This window comes from Heteronotia binoei, chromosome 20 (genome assembly GCF_032191835.1).
Source record: "Heteronotia binoei isolate CCM8104 ecotype False Entrance Well chromosome 20, APGP_CSIRO_Hbin_v1, whole genome shotgun sequence".
In the NCBI taxonomy this organism is placed as follows: Eukaryota; Metazoa; Chordata; class Lepidosauria; order Squamata; family Gekkonidae; genus Heteronotia; species Heteronotia binoei.
In genome coordinates, this window is record NC_083242.1 from 18808612 (window position 1) to 18825649 (window position 17038).

The 17038-nt window shown below is 42.6% G+C and overlaps 1 protein-coding gene across 2 annotated transcripts in view; it reads right to left on the bottom strand.

The window, feature by feature from the left end:
• The window catches only part of SNX29 (sorting nexin 29), a 370785-nt gene that overhangs the window by 262690 nt on the left and 91057 nt on the right, over window positions 1–17038 (bottom strand). For both annotated transcript variants that reach the window (XM_060260506.1, XM_060260507.1), the window contains exon 14: window positions 10002–10084. In XM_060260506.1, the coding sequence (XP_060116489.1) occupies window positions 10002–10084 (83 nt within the window). The remainder of the gene's footprint in view (window positions 1–10001; window positions 10085–17038) is intronic.

The window sequence follows — 17038 nt, forward strand, 5'->3', positions numbered from 1 at the left end:
AATTTGGCATGTCTAAATCAGGGATGTCGAACTCATTTGTTAGGGGGGTCTGACACAAATGGGACTTTGTGGGGCCGGGCCATGTATGTCATAAAATGTAATGTGAGGCAGTGCAGATATAAACTTTATAAATGACACTGGCAAAACAGTTAAAGATATTTTTTTAACTTAAAATACAATTCATTCTTAAAACTCTCGCAATATGGAAACAGTGGGATTTGGCAATGCAATTGTAAATATAAAACATCAAGAAAAAGCACAAGGATCACAGCAGAAACTAAAAATATAAAAATGCTCTGAGCCTAGAAAAATATGAAATGACTGAGCATTGCAAGCCTCTCCTCCTGCCAGGTCTACTCAGAAGGGAAATGGCTCTCCAGTATAATGTCCTGCTTTGGTTGTGGGTTTCCAGGTTACAGTACTCACTAGGCACCAGTTCTCAGGTCCATTCAGCTGAGACAAGCTGTCTCAAAGCATCAACTCTTTATTTGTAAGGACACACAGCTTCAGCTGGCCATAGGAACACTGGAAAGTGAAACTGAACTCCACTCCATTTAAACACATTGCAGCACAGACAAAGTTGCAAGAAAAAGGTGGATTGGATTTTCCATTAAGGTCTCTGGGCCCAGGCAGACTATCTGGGCACAAAGACCTTAATGGAAAACCCATTCTGCATTTTCTTTGCAGTTTTGCAAGCCCAGAATTGCTTCCTGCTGCAGCTGGCAAAGATAAGGAGCTCCGGCAGCCTTAGAGCGTCAAAGGGTGAGGGGGGAGAAAAGAGCCACAGGCCTGATTAAAGCCCTGAGCTGACTGGTTCTGGCCTGCGGGCTAGAGATTTGACACCCCCGGTCTAGATCAAAATTCCACATTAACGGTCCTTAGTCTCTGGGATAAGGATAGTATAAACAGGTATGCAAGTTCATTTAACTTAATGGCTAAGCATATAAAGAATTATCTGATGGCATTCATTTTATGCAACAAATGCCCCTTTCGAAGAAGCTATGACTACCAACAGCAAAAGTGATGGATTGGCCTGCTGACCCTCTTTCAAACAGGAACATAACAGCTATTTTGTTTCTCTTAAATGGCTTGGGGAGAACCCTCCCCCAACTCTTTGAGTTTTTTTCCTCTCTAGAAATGGCAGGGAGCCAGTTCAATGGTCTGCTAGATTACATCTATATGCATGCTAATAGCCCTGGTAGGAAAATCAACTAAGGGATTTTGGTGATACCTGGAGATTTCCCAGAATACCTTTCAGGAAGGCTCCCAGGATGCACCTGTGACCTGGGCTGACTGGATCAAAAGGGTGGAGGGAGTGATCTAAAGTGGGTGGAGACAGGGAGTTAAGAACTTTCTTGCAAGGGGAAGTTGTTCTCTCCTTTCCTTGAGATGCTGAGATGGACAGACCTCTTGCCCAAGGATTCAGCCACTGGGCGGAATGTCTGACACCCCTGCGCCAGACCATTTGAGCTGGCAAGGGCTCTTTGGCCCCCCAGCCCAAGTATTTCACCATCAGTCATGCTCGAGCACACAGTTAACACCATAAAGCAGGTGCAAAGTAACCTACCTATCAGGAAGACTTGTAGTAATACAGCCATTTCCACTACAGAAACCCAGCCTCAAACAAAACATTCTTTTAGTCACACAAATTATAATATGCATGCAGCTCTGATTTATTCTTGGCAGCGATGATGGGGATTTAACCCCCAGCTAAGGAAAGGCAGCTAGAAGGAATGATGCAAAACCAGTCATTTTTAGAAACTTTGCTATCACTCCGCTCCCCACCCCCTTTTCCCTCTTCTATAACACCTGACCACCCCCCTCTGCTGCTATTCTTATCGCTTCTCATTTCCATAATTGTAACACAGCAGAATACAGCTAGCCAAGATTCTTCTCCCCCCCCGACCCGTAATTACACTAGTCACAAAAACTGTCAGCATCTAACGATGGATAATTTCTCCTATTATGAGCATATTTAAAAGATTTTTTGTGTGAATAATTTTAATAGAGATCATTACATTGAAACAATCAAACACATATACACTTGAAAATGTTTCTTTGCAGAAGATTGTGGTGTGTACTGTGTACAGAAAAACTGTGTCACATACCAAGTTTTGTATGCATTCTAACACAGCCCAATTACTGATTTACCTCAAGTACACTCTCTGCATGCAGAAGACATCTCCCGTAAGGGGGAGGACGAGGTATGCCACGTAGGGGTCTCTAGACCAGGTGTGGCCAAACTGTGGTTTAGGAGCCACATGTGCCTCTTTCACACATACTCTGTGGTTTTCAAAGCCCCCACTGCCCATCAGTCAGCTTGGAGAAGGCATTTGTCTCTTTAAACCACTTCTCCAAGTCAAGCCAGTTAGCAGCTTGAAGAATACAATTAAAGTTGTTTTCTTTCCACTTCTCCCTTTCCCATCTTCCTTCCTTCCTTCCTTCCTTCCTTCCTTCCTTCCTTCCTTCCTTCCTTCCTTCCTTCCTTCCTTCCTTCCTTCCTGTCTTGCAGCTCTCAAACATTTGATATTTATTCTATGTGGCTCTTATGTTAAGTAGATTTGGCCACCCCTGTTCTAGAGCAGGGGTCCCCAACCCCTGGTCCATGGACCAGTACCGGTCTGTGGCCTGTTAGCAACTGAGTTGTGAGTTGTATAATTATTTCATTACATATTACAATGTGGTAATAATAACAAGACGACGACATTGAATTTATATCCTGCCCCCCACTCAAAATCTTAGAGTGGTTCACAATCTCCTTTATCTTCCTCCCTCACAACAGACACCCTGTGAGGTGGATGGGGCTGAGAGAGCTCTCCCAGAAGCTGCCCATTCAAGGACAACTCTGTGAGAGCTATGGCTGATCCGAGGACATTCCAACAGCTGCAAGTGGAGAAGTGGGGAATCAAACCCGGTTCTCCCAGATAAAATTCCGCACACTTAACCACACCAAAATAAAGTGAACAATTGTATCATCCCAAAACTATTGCCCCCACCCCCCGGTCTGTGGAAAAATTGTCTTCCACAAACCGGTCTGTGGTGCCAAAAAGGTTGGGGACCACTGTTCTAGAGTAACCATGAGACATAAATGTGCAGCTTAGGACCAGCATGCCGTAAGGATCTCACATTCTCATGTAAACCTAGCTTGATAGTAACCTTGGATGGAGGGATGGGGAACTTTGCTTTGGAAACTGCCATCATCTGAGGCTAGACATGTGGCAACCTGGAAAACAGCCTTTGTGGTTGTGGCACCAAAACTGGAGTTTTTCCTACCCAGGAAAATGTGTGTGTGTGTGTGTATACACATATACACACACAAGCTGATTTTTAATGACTAACTGCTTGCAACCCAGAGTTTCAGAATTGGGTGGAAAGGCAGGATAAAAACTTTTTCAAATAAAACAAAAGAATAACCTAAATTACAGATAACTACATTGACCTCATTTTATCCTCTCAACTCCCCTATGAGGTTATTTAGCCTGAGAGTGCACAAATAGCCCCAGGTCACTCAAATGAAGTTCAAGGCAATATGGAGATTTTTTTCCCCCAACCCTAGCCTTAATATTTGATAACAGCAACTTGCTGGCACTCCCAGGAAGATAAATAAGTGTATGACCCTTGTTAAGAGTCAAATTTAGTACCATGTCCTGTGAATTTTAAGAGCCCCGTGGCACAGAGTGTTAAAGCTGCAGTACTGAAGTCCTAAGCTCTGCTCACAACCTGAGTTTGATCCCCGGCGGTAGCTGGGTTTTCAGGTAGCCGGCTCTAGGTTGACTCAGCCTTCCATCCATCCGAGGTCGGTAAAATGAGTCCCCAGCTTGCTGGCGAGAAAGTGTAAATGACTGGGGAAGGCAATGGCAAACCACCCCATAAAAAGTCTGTCGTGAAAACAACGTCACCCCAGAGTCGGAAACGACTGGTGCTTGCACAGGGGACCTTTCCTTTCCTTCCTGTGAATTTAGGGGGAGGTATTTGTGCAGGGGCTTGGACTGGATGACCCTGGAGGTCCCTTCCAACTCTATGATTCTATGTAGACTATGAAGTTCATGAGTTGAGAACAATTCTGTGAGTTTTCCTCCAGCATCGTTGATAATTGTATCCTCAGACTATCTATCTAAAAGGCTGGCTTTCAGGATAGCCTGATTGAAAAGGACAATAAGAGGAGCCAGGCAAGCCAGCACCTATTCTGGCATTAAAGTCCCTACATAATAGAATGTGAGAATCGAGATGTTGAAGGTCTAGGGGCTTCCAAAGTGACAGAAAGTTTGTTCCAGAGACTGTCTGGGCTCCATAAGTTAGAAAGTTTTGGTGGAAGATAAACATTAATGCAGAGGAGGGAGCCGGCCAGGCCCCCCGCATAAATCCTCGGAACCTGAATAAGGTCTTGAGATTCCCTTTTCCGGACTTGGATTTCAACTGATAGATCTACCGAAGCCAAGATTGCTAGACCCCTCACTACCAAGGCCCCTATTATTAGATTTAATTGCAGAGATAACATATGAGTGGAATTCATGAAGAAATAAAGAATAAGGCTCCAAGATCCACATTTCCTGGAGATATATCATATTTCTGTAAAAAAACTGGAAAATTCATTAGCACTCTAGTCTACAGCGCAGAATACGTGCCGCATGAGAATGCATTAGCCCTTCAATTTTATTCATTTTGTGCTTTGTTTTTATTTGGGTTTTCATTGTTCTATTGTGTTTTTTATTGTTTGCTATGCCATTCACCAAACATAGTGTTTGTTATTAACAATGATCTCCAAGGAAGACATTTTGTTGAGGCACACCAAACAATGGATCTGAACCAATGGATTTCCTTGATTACAGGATAGAGCAGGGGTGGCCAGACTTGCTTAACATAAGAGCCACATGGAATAAATGTTTGAGAACCACAAGACACAAACAGATATCACACACACAGGTCTTCATTAAAACTCACAGAAAGATAAAATACATATAAAACTGCACAGAAAGGTAAAATACATATCTATGCCCATTACAACACAGCCATGCTAGAAAGAGACTTCTTAAAAAACAAAAGCTGGGAGTAACAGTCCCCATAAGACCAGCACAGGGGAAGGTTAGGGAATTATTTTTTGGCACCAGTGGGAGAAGGAAACATACATGTACCATATAAATCACTGACCACTATTTGCATCATTATGCATCTCTCTTTGCCTTGACATCAGGGGTCATTCTGTAAAAAAATAGGTGGTGGAGTTCATCCAGGAATTGTTATGCAGCTGCACCTTCTATTCAATGGACAAGGTGGGAAGGAGGAGGTGGAACTGTCAGAAAGGTTCAGGAGCCGCTGAATCCGAGGCCTGCTTGACATCAAAGTTAGTAAATACAGCTCCTACAAAAGCTATGAAATTCTGTCCCAGTGGCTTCTTCAGTTCTTGTGTTGTCTTTCCCCGCTCTAGGTCTCTGGGCAACCTCTATGGTGGAGCAGGAAAGCTTGCAAGACCGCCTATTTCCTTCCCCGCTTCACACAGGGTGGAAATAGTTCCCTATCTATGGGTCAATGCTCAGAGGCTGACTAAGGTCCCGATGCTAAGCATGCTTACTCGAGAGTAAGCCTGCATTAAGTTCCTCAACTTCTGAGAGCCACACAATATGTGTGAAAGAGCTGAATGTGGCTCCTGAGACACAGTACACCCTGGGATAGAGTGTACCGGTTTTCTGGACACCCAAAGAGTCAACAAATACTCAAACAAAGTGTATTGGAATGTTTGGAAAACACAGATACAAAAACAAATCACCTTAAAGATCCCCACTGTGAAAAGCTTATGAAACTCCCAATAACCTGAAAAATATGGACAAGTCTGTACATATATTGATTTCAGAGTTCTAGAATTGAGTTACCTCAGAAATTTTACCTCTGATTTCATCTGACCTCCCCCCTCTATGTTGAATAAAATATTTTGTTAATTTGGAATTTCAAAACACTTCAAATGTCATTTAAGTTAAAGAGGGCTCTTGATTTTCCCCTCAAGTTACTGGGCTGAGCCAAGAGCCAAAATATCATACTGGGACAGGGTGTTTTCTTCAGGAAAGAAGATACCTAGGGTGGCTCAGTCAGAAAGGGAAAGAAAAATGGAGGGAAAATCTTGCCTCTGAGGGAGGGAAGTGGACAGGGGCATCATAGTTGCCTTAGCTACAGCCACGATGTTGCCAGGCATGAGCAGCTGAGGTACACCTGCATTAGCAGCTCAGCTGGGACCATACTCAGACAGTTCCCACTGCTCCCAGCCTCTCACAGTTCTTCAATTCCAAAAAGGGTGCCTGTGATTCATCTCAATCAAGCCCCAAATATATCAAAACAATGTATTGTGGGAAGAGACTACAGTGATCTGTGCCACAGTTTCCCAGCCTTTAAGTTCTAATAAACAAAATGGATGACATTAAACAAGGTGGGATTTCCACTCTGTGTTTTCACTGCTCAAGAGAAGAAGCATGAGTTTTAGTCAGTTCTTGTTCAGATTGGGCTGCAACAGCAACAAGCAAAGAAAAAAACAAAACAAGCAAAGTGTTATATTGGTCTGAGAATCCTTCACAACAGGAAGTAAATTCTAATTCTTACAGAAGCTCTTGGGGGGGGGGGGAATAAAAAATAGGATTCAAAACTGAGAACCTCCACTGGAAACTATTCCCACAGCTTCAGCACTGGGGAAAAGCAGAAAATGAGTTTGCACTGCCTGTCAGATTTATTTCCTTCAATGAAAAATGCCAGTGTCTTTTTTTTAATGTTCCATCCCCAATCTTAGGCTGCCATTTTACCAACAAAAGAAACCAACTCTTACTTCAACTCTTACTTCCACCTAATTCGTTTCTAGAATGAAAATAAACTTGAGGAGGGAAAGAATAAACTTTATTTAAAATGAAATACATGTGAGGAGCAGTGTTCCTGCTAAGCTGAGTTAGTGTGAGCTAGATCATAGGGTTTTTTAGCCTCTGAGTCACACATTTTTGTCTTACTTTAGGGAAAAAGGCCCCCCAGAGCAAACTAATTTATGCAGTAGCTCACAACTTTAATGCCAGTAGCTCACAAAGTAGAATTTTTGCTCACAAGACTCCACATCATAGAGGCTGGGGAGAGTTCTGACAGTGGAACGTGTTAGATGGAAAAATTATTTAAGAACATAAGAGAAGCCATGTTGGATCAGGCCAATTCATTGAAAAGGACACCAGTAACATTTGTCCAATTCATTGAAAAGGATACCAGTAACATTACCTAAACCCATATCACAAGCTTATCAGCTTTTACCTCTAAGCTGTGGAGTCTTGTGAGCAAAAATTCTACTTTGTCAGCTACTGGCATTAAAGTTGAACAAAGCAGGAGTCAAGATGCACCTTTAAGACCAACAAAGGTTTATTCAGAACGTAAGCTTTCGTGTGCTAAAAGCACACTTCTTCAGACAAGGGGAAGTTGTGAGCTACTGCATAAATTAGTTTGCTCTGGGGGGGCCATTTTCCCTGAGGTAAGACAAAAATGTGTGAGCCAGAGTCTAAAAAACCTGTGAGCTAGCTCACAATAACTCAGCTTAACATTACCTAAACCCATATCACAAGCTTATCAGCTTTTACCCATCACAATACATTATTCTGTCAACAGTACAGAACATTCCCAGTCCACTATGCTCTGAAAAACTTCCTCATTTACCCTTCTCGTTGTATCCTCTTTCAAAAAACATACTTCACTCTTTGTCACCTTCTTGCCATCGGGTTTCCACCTCATCTGCTCATAATTTCATCAAGTGTGTGTTTCAATGTCTGCTCACTTCCATTTCCTTCCACCGGGCCCTTACTCAGCTTTCCAGCTGCTAGGTTCTGAGCTGTGGATCTGTTTTGATCAATGCTGACAAACACTTCCGCTTTCCATCCACCCAAAGCATTTCAGTTCCTGCACACAAGGTATGCTCTGACCATTGCCAAATCACTTAAAGCTATGGAGTTAAATGCAAAAAAAAAAAAGTTTATGTATGCAAAAACCCCTAATGATTTTAACAAAGCAGAGTCATAACATTTTGTAACTTTTGATGATAGTATTGATGAATACGAAAGCAAAAGCAACTGTTTATAGTGATCTTTACAAATAAATATTATGGATAGCAGCCACAAAGAAAAAGCAGCAGCAGTAGCAGGAGGAGGAGGAAGAGGAGAAGAAGAGTTGGATTTATACTCTACCCTTCACTTGCAGTCTCAGTGATGTATTTTCCTCTCCACACAACAGACACCTTGTGAGGAAGATGGGGCTGAGAGAGCTCTGAGAAAACTGCTCTTGAGAGAACAGCGCTGAGAAAACTGTGACCAGCCCAAGATCACCTAGCTGGCTGCATATGGATGAATGGGGAATCAAACTCAGTTCTCCAGATCAGAGTTTACCACTCTTAACCGCTACACCAAACTGGCTCTGGTTCCAGTCTACCTGCCAGCATTACCAACCTCAACTCGTGCAACCCAGATCTATCAAACATGACACATAGTGACAAAATAAAATATTTATGCCCTGTTGAGACATGAGTAAATAAATATTATGCATGAGAAAAATTACTGGAGAAATGGTAGTCTTTTACGATAGCATATGAAGTTCATTAAAAGCATGTGCCTGGTGGTGTGGAGATGGATCCCCCCACAGGACAGATGCAACTATGGAAGCGTACTTGTCCCTTAAAGCCACCCTCTCTCCCTTTCTCACAATACAAGAACTCTGGGCATTAAATGAAATTGCTGTCAGGTTAAAATGGATAAAAGGAAGTACTTCTTCACCCAAAGGGTGATTAACTTGTGGAATTCACTGCCACAGGAAATGGTGGCGGCTACAAGCATAGCCAGCTTTAAGAAGGGATTGGATAAAAATATGGAGCAGAGGTCCATCAGTGGCTATTAGCCACAGTGTGTGTGTGTGTGTGTGTGTGTATGTATATATATATATATATATGTGTGTGTGTGTGTGTGTGTGTGTGTGTATACACACACACATATATTGGCCACTGTTGGACTGGATGGGCCATTGGCCTAATCCAACATGGCTTCTCCTATGTTCTTATGTTCTCTCTTCTGGGGACCTCCAATGCAAGGCTTCAAAGAATAACCTCATGGCCCCAGTGGGGTTCAAACGAGAACAGGTGGCCCTCTGTTGTCCTGATCCCAAGAAATTCGGAGCATTAATCCAGCTCTTTGGAAACTAACTGGCAGCCTGCAAAGCTCTTAAAAGTACTACCAAGATATACTGCATTATATCCTTACCAGCTAGCAGCCTTGCTGTCTGCATTCTAAACCAACCGTAGTTTCCATGGAGCCTTCAAACCAACTCCTGTGCGTAGAGCTGCAAGCAATTCAGCCAGATCACACTGCTTATAATATTACTGCACAAAGACAGTGGTCTAACGCTTGGAGAATGCAGTCGCAGACTTTGTGAAGCCACTGTAGAACTCATATTTATACACAAATATACTTCCCCCACCCCGCTGTGCAAGAAATCATAAAGGAGCATTTGAAATAAGTGAGGTTTTAAAGAAATCTCTCTTTTTACTCAGCTGCAGAAACCAGCAACCTCTTCAGCCATAAACAGGGCCTGTTGTCATCCTTTCAAAGAACAGCCTTGGCTGCTGTAGAGATCTAAAGCAGCACTTACTGCAATTTTCGTATAGATGATAGAGACTTGCATGCATGTACACACAGAGAAAAGCAAGTTGCCTAACCACTTGTTCACAGTACATATAAGACTGGCAAACCTGAACAGCAATTGCTCTTTTTGTCAAAGTCTTACCAGGAGGGGGAGGGGGCGGGGGAGAAGAGACTAAAAATTACTGGATAACAGTACTACGAGCTAAGTGCCACGGGTTTCTATACTACCCCATCAAGACTGAATTTGTCTCATTGGGAATAGCTCATTAGGAATGAACTGTGCATTGAACAGGAAGCTCTGTCAAGTGATTCCACAAAAGGAAGGTGTCTCTGTGTGTGTGTGTGTGTTCAGTAACACTTCGCACTCACCTTCCACAGTTTGACCTTCCCTTTTCAGCATCTGGACAGCTCCGACATATTTCTTCAGTTGTACTTTTAGGACCTCATTTTCTCTAGGAGGACAAGAACAATAAAGAAAACAACATTGTTGCTTAAAAAAAAAAAGACGCATATGTTCTGAACCAATATATAAAATGATGCTAGAAGCCACCTAGAGCCAAGAGGAAAGACAGGAGACAAATTTTAATAAACTGACTAACTCAAAATTCTCTGCTACCTGGACCCTTCTTATGCTAGAATACCTGGCTGCATCCTACTACTTTGCTCAGTAAGTGCAGAATGGATTCTTCTGATGGAAGAGGAAGAGGGGTTTCCTATAGTGTAGGACTTTCTACTTGGCATGCTTTCATCAGCATGAAATTCTGGTTCACATGAACAGAAGCTGCAGCTAAGAGAGAGTTGTGCAAATCAGCACAAGGCAATAGGTGATTTAATTGATACTATCAGTTCATTCCCAAGACTCCAGAAACTGCTATGTGCGCAAAAACATGTCTTCTCAGTAATTTATTAACAGTTGAAGACCAACAGGTTGTAAGTATACAAAAGGAAATATTAATATATAGACAATATGGAGAACATAGATATACAATACGGAAAACATACATACAAAATTTTATATTAGGAAATGATAACAAGTGCCATGGACAAAAATTTTGCAGCTGCCAAAGTCACATCAGTATCTGCTAATAATCTTGCTACAACCTCTTGTTTTGTGGCAGAGCTCCATTTTTGGATATAGATTGCATCCATTCATCGCAAGCTAAATTATACTTAGTACAATCTATAAAGAAGTGCCAAACAGTGTCCAAGTCATCAGATTTACAGTCATATAGTGGCTCAGAGAAAGGAATTCCTAGAAATCTGTCTGCTGTTTCTCCTAATGGCAGGGCAATTAGTCTCGTCTTGGAGAAAAGTATTCTATACTTGGAAACCATTAAATATTTGCAGTAAGCAGGCAGAGACTTTGGGACTGAAAGACTCAAGGGTAGCCAAACTTGTTTAACATAAGAGCCACACAGAATAAATGCCACATGTTTGAAGGAGGGAGGGAGATGATGGATGGATGGAGAGGGAGGGAGGGAGATGTGGAAAGAAACCAACCTTAAATTTATTCTCCAAGCTGCCAGCTGGCTTGGCTTGGACAAGGAATTTAAAGAGAGAAATGGGGTGGTGGCAGCTTCAATATGTGTGAAAGAGCTACATGTGGCTTCCAAGCTGCAGTTTGGCCAACTGCAACCTAGATAATATAGGGAACATACTCTTTGAGCTCTGCAGCCAGTATTCCATTTATTGAAATCTAAGATACAAGATCTAATCAATCATCAGCAAACCTTGTAAAGACACACAGGTCTAATTAACATGTGTAAGTCATGCGTAAAACTTATGCTATATATATTACAGCATTATCAAGGCTCTGAATGGAAACAGACAGGCCTCATTTGGGGCAGGAGTTCACAGGAGCAAAGCTCCAGAACCTCTGAATTTTATTGTGCTCTTTCTTAGCCCGCCCCCCCCCACCCCAAATCCTTGCTTCTGGGCTCCACTGTTCAAACTCCCTGGGAGAATTTTGCTGAACTCTAAGATCTGACAAACTTCCTAATATTTTTCCCCACAAAAAATGGGAAAATAACCAAAACATCTAAAGCAGACAGATGGAAATCTTCATCGTGCCACATAGGAGAATGTAAGTTTAGAAGTATGATGGGAGTAAGGTTTTATTCTGACAATTATAATTCAAGAAGCATTTTAAGGTAGACGCTGAGCAGATATGATTTAGCACACCTTCTGGTGATGTCAGGGGTGTGTGGCCTATGAAAATGAGTTGTGCTAATGAGCTCCGGTACCTCTTTTTCTACAGAAAGGCTCCTGGAAACGGACAATCAAATACAGCAAGTGTGTCAACCAAGGACAGGAGAGGTGGTAGCAGGAACCTAACCTTTGAGGGTTCCTGACACCACCTCTCCTGTCCTTGATTGACCACAAGTTGGGGGGAAAGAAGAAAGGAGATGGAAGCAGCAGTTAAAGACAGAGCACTGGGTAAAGAAATACGGAGTGAAGTTGAGGGGGTTACTGGGCATTACAAGCCAGGCACATCACCTGACGTGGCCCTTGACATCTACTGTGTATAGGGGGCACTCTAGCACCTCCAGAAAGAGGGAGATGGAATGTGCTTGCTAAATCTCTCGAGCAGACTAGCAAAAAAAATTAATTTCACTCCATTTAAAAAGCCAAGGGAGCTGCACTTATTTTAAACTGTTGCTTGTACAAATCCAGGAAACATTTTACCCTGGTGTTCAGCTGGGGGATGGAGAGTGAAAACTATTTTAAAATGACATTAGAAAGACGACATCAGCAAGATCCCACCCCCAAAGTAATGACCCCAAAGAGTTTACTGGGAAATATTCTTTCATAATTACAGACACGTCAAGTCAGATTTCAGGTCAGTGCAAGTCAGCTTACGGGACTTTATAAAACCCTTGGCAGTGAGAAATACATATTGCATAACTATGAAATTTTAATGACGTTCTTGAAGCCTTTGTGCATTTTATTACTGTTTGCTGTGAAGACTACATAAACAAAGTGACTGAGGTGAGTTTCAGAATAAGAGGAGTGCCATCAGAGTGCTTACCCCCCATGGCATAAAATCAAACACCAGCTATGGAACCTTCTCCGTGGAAAGTATATTTATGTTTTGCACTGCCTTATTTATATGCATTTTAGTGGAGTTTATCACTTTGATGCTGCTTCCATAGCAGAGGATGCAGTGGGCATGCACAGAAACACACAGCAAGGGGAAGTCTACAAGGAATGGAGGGAAGTGGAAAACAATTTCACAAACCTGCCCCTCTTTACCCGTCCCCAATCTCACTCTGGCATTCTCAAGGGCTTAAAGCAGGCCACTTTCTCCTGTCCCCCCCTTCCATTAACTCCTAGCTGCTCTTAAAATTCTACACTTCCTCAAATATGCTCAGTTCTGAGCAGGGCTTCTTTTGTAGCAGGCACTCCTTTGCATATTAGGCCACACACCCCTGATGTAGCCAATCCTCCTGGAATTTAAAGGAGGCCCTGTATTAAGAGCTCTGTAAGCTCTTGGGGGATTGTCTACATCAGGGGGTGTGTGGCCTAATATGCAAAGGAGTTTCTGCTCCAAAAAAAGCCCTGGCTCTGATTAAGCTAAGGCATTATTTTGAATTTCATATTTTTCTGAACACTTGGAAGGTGCAGAGAGTCCCATCCCTTGATTGCGGGTTAGCTGCTTTCTTAGGTATAATGATACTACCACTCATATGTAAAAACCAGAGCTTTCAAGGAATGCACAGGAATGCAGTTCCTTGTTGTCAGGGGATGTGGCCTAATATGCAAATGAGTTCCTGCTGGGCTTTTTCTACAAAAAAAAGTCCTGGTAAAAGCACATCTATTTGTAACTGCAAAGATACTCAAATTCTAACATCTCACTATCAATATCTTTCAGAATCATTGCACAAACGAACACCTCTTTTCTCTGCTATGTTTTTTAGGACATATCATGAGCCCTGATGAGGGGGAGCTGGAAGGATTAACAGACCTGGAAGAGTTGCCAACCAGTTCCTCAGCCGAACAACCAGCAGCTGGCCCATCAATCACTCTCCCCATATTCCAGGCACCAGTGCAGGTTGTTGACAATCAATCTCCTCCAAGCTCTCCCTTTCCCATTTCAAGAGTTCGAAGCAGGCTCCGGAAAGAATTTTCAGAGAGAAGACATGAGAGACGCTGATGCTTCAGCTCTCTCAGACCTGAGTTCTAGCAGAGTTGCTGCCACCCAGGCTGATTGAGGCTCCCATATAACTCCCACCCAGGACTTGGTAACCTTGTGGAATCAGGAAGGAGCTTGCATCCACGCTCCTTCCTGATTCCAGATCCTGACCTGCTTGAATTCCTTGGCACCCTGACCCTTTGGTTTTTGGACACTGATTTCCAATTCCGGTTTGCGATTTTGCTTTGGTGACTTGGCCCCTGCTTGACTTCCTGGACTTTGACCTTGGACTGGCTTTGGACTCCCACCTGCCTGCGCCCTGAGAACATGACAAGACAGATCTATTAGCATGGAACCTGTCCTGCTAAGCACAATTTGAAGAAGAGCCTTTCAGGCTACAGGAAGGCTCTCTTAGTCACCCTCACACAGGATTCTGAATTTAGAAGCTAAAATTCCATTCTCTGATCAATGATGTGACTGTGCAGCAAGTTTAATAGAGACATTAGGCCATCTTATATTATTTTGCCATCAGTGGATCAATCCTAGATCCTTATGGATTACCCCCGTTCTCCAAATCTATCAACTTCCAATGGCACCTTGGGTGATAACCCTATTATTGGCAGATACGAACCCTGAGATAACCCACTCGGTGGCCAAATACCTGTCAATAGTGCTTTCCTTAAAACATTCCTGAAACCGTCCTCATCGATATTATGCCCTATAAATTTATATTTTAAAAATTTAAATTCCAAGGGGGTTTATGAATTTAATAACAATGCTATGTAATTTTTTATTTTAACTTGATTTTTAAACTGTTGTGGGATTTTGTTTCTGTAAATTTGCCTTTGTTTGCAGTTTTATTCAATGTCCTGTTTATTATGCTGAGCTTAACTCCATCGGTCAAAGAAGCTAACAAATAAAGGAAAGGAAGCTTTCTGGGGAATATTGTGCTGGAATGTTCAGCCTCGGACCCAACTACATCTGACTTTGTGAGTGTGTAGGCTCATACATGCTGCTCTCTTCCATTTGTGGAGGGCTACAGCGCAACCACCACAGTGCCTGCTTTATACATCCTCAAATTTCTGTTATACAAGTTTCCCTCTCATTTAAAAAAAAATTATTTTCAAACAATTATAAACCATAAATAATAATACAGAACAAGTAATTATTTACAGTATGGCACATAATATGTACTACAATACTTAATGTAATACAATACATGGAGAACTACTTCCATCCAACTTTACTTTAGTATAATACATTAATCGTATCTAATAGTGAGGCATATTCTTTTCTAGTCGATAAATAATTTAGGAAGGGATACCATATTGGAACAAAGCTTGAGGTATACGAAACTGAGTATTTTCAAAGAATATAGTCAGTGAGCTTACCCATTATACAAAATTCACAAACCTTGTTAAACCATTTAGTTAGCACCCATTAAATAACTGAGCACCCTAAACATTTCAAGAATTCTTTTAATCATTTCTCAGGTAGGTACATTTTTAACAGGCAGATTTGTCAAAGGAAATGCATTTTTCACACACGCACTCACATGTCTCCAACTAATGCTTCCTGGAGAATAATAACTTCCATTTTGCCACACAGCAATATGGGTTCAGTATAGTTAGCCCAAGACCTCAGGCACTGAAGCCACAAGTATTAATTCATTCAAAACCAGGTCCTCCTAATTCAGACTGACCACCTTTTATTAGCCATTCGTTACCTGCAGGCATGTTGGTTGTCAACTATCTGCAACGTGAACGAATATATGCAGAACAAATTATTCAATTTTCTCCTATAACTGGCTTACGGGGTGGGCAGGGGATGTGGGCTTAATACCTCAGCCCAACCATGAAAGGAGCTTTAATTAAAGATTTGTACCTCTATCGTTTCAAAGTTCAAAAGGCGGCTCCTGCAAGCTCCTGAGGGGAGAAGGTATTTGAATCTAGATGCATACATGTAAAGCTGCTTCATACTAAGTCAGACCATTTACACAAAGTCAGATCCTGAGAGCCAGCTGTGATGTAGCAGTTAAGAGCAGCAGACTCTGATCTGGAGAACCGGGTTTGATTCCCCCCTCCTCCACATGACGCCAACTGGGTGACCTTGGGCCAGTCACAGTTCTCTCTCACCTACTTCACAAGGTGCCTGTTGTGGGGAGAGGAAGGGAAGGCAACTGTAAACCAGCTCTGAGACTCTTTCAGATAGTGAAGACTGGGGTATAAAACTAACTCTCCTTCTTTTTAATTAAATCAAGAGAGTTTCCAACTCAACATTAGGAAGAACTTCCTGACCACTAGAGCGGTTCCTCAGTGGAACAGGCTTCCTCAGGAGATGGTGGGCTCTCTTTCCTTGGAGGTTTTTAAACAGAGGCTAGATGGCCAATTGACAACACTGAGGATCCTGTGAATTTAGGGGGAGGTATTTGCGAGTTTCCTGCATTGTGCCGCCCTGAGCTGCTTTGGTAGGAAGGGCGGGATATAAACTAAATAAAATGAAATGAAATGAAATAAATGCAGGGGGTTGGACTAGATGACCCTGGAGGCCCCTTCCAACTCTATGATTCTATGATTCTTCATTATTGGTCCACCAAAGTCACTAGTGTCTACTTTGACTGGCAGCAGCTCTCTGGGGTTTCAAACAGAAGCATTCTGCATCACCAACAATGGATTTTATTTTATTTGTTTATTGTAACCTGGAGATGTCAAGTACTGAACCTGAGACCTTCTGATATACAGCAGATGACCCACCACTGAGCCACAGCCATTGACGCTTCCTTCAGAGCAAGGAAACTTTGTCTGGCAAGACAGCCACTGAGCAAACAACACAGAACGACCTATTTTATGTGCTATACAAAACAGTTCACGCAGGAGTTTTCCTACACAAGGGGGGAGAGAGTTGTCAGCACAGTAAGTGGGGAGAGCTTTCTGCAGCAGGCATGTATGGACCACTGGAGGAGCAGCTGGCAGAGGGACAGCCTGGGCAAGAAAAAGCAGGCAAGGAGAGGTTTCTGCAGCAAGATGGGGTCTGAAACTGCCTGAGCTAAAATGAACCCTCTTGGGGCTTTTTTGTAGCAGGAACTCCTTTGCATATTAGGCCACACCCCCTGATGTAGCCAATCCTCCGAGAGCTTTCAGGGCTCTTCTTACAGGGCCTAATGTAAGCTCCAGCAAGATTGGCTAGATCAGGAAGGTGTGGCCTAACAGGCAAAGGAGTTCCTGCTACAAAAAAAGCTCTAAACCCTCTCTAGTGAGGAGCAACTTCGGCTTGC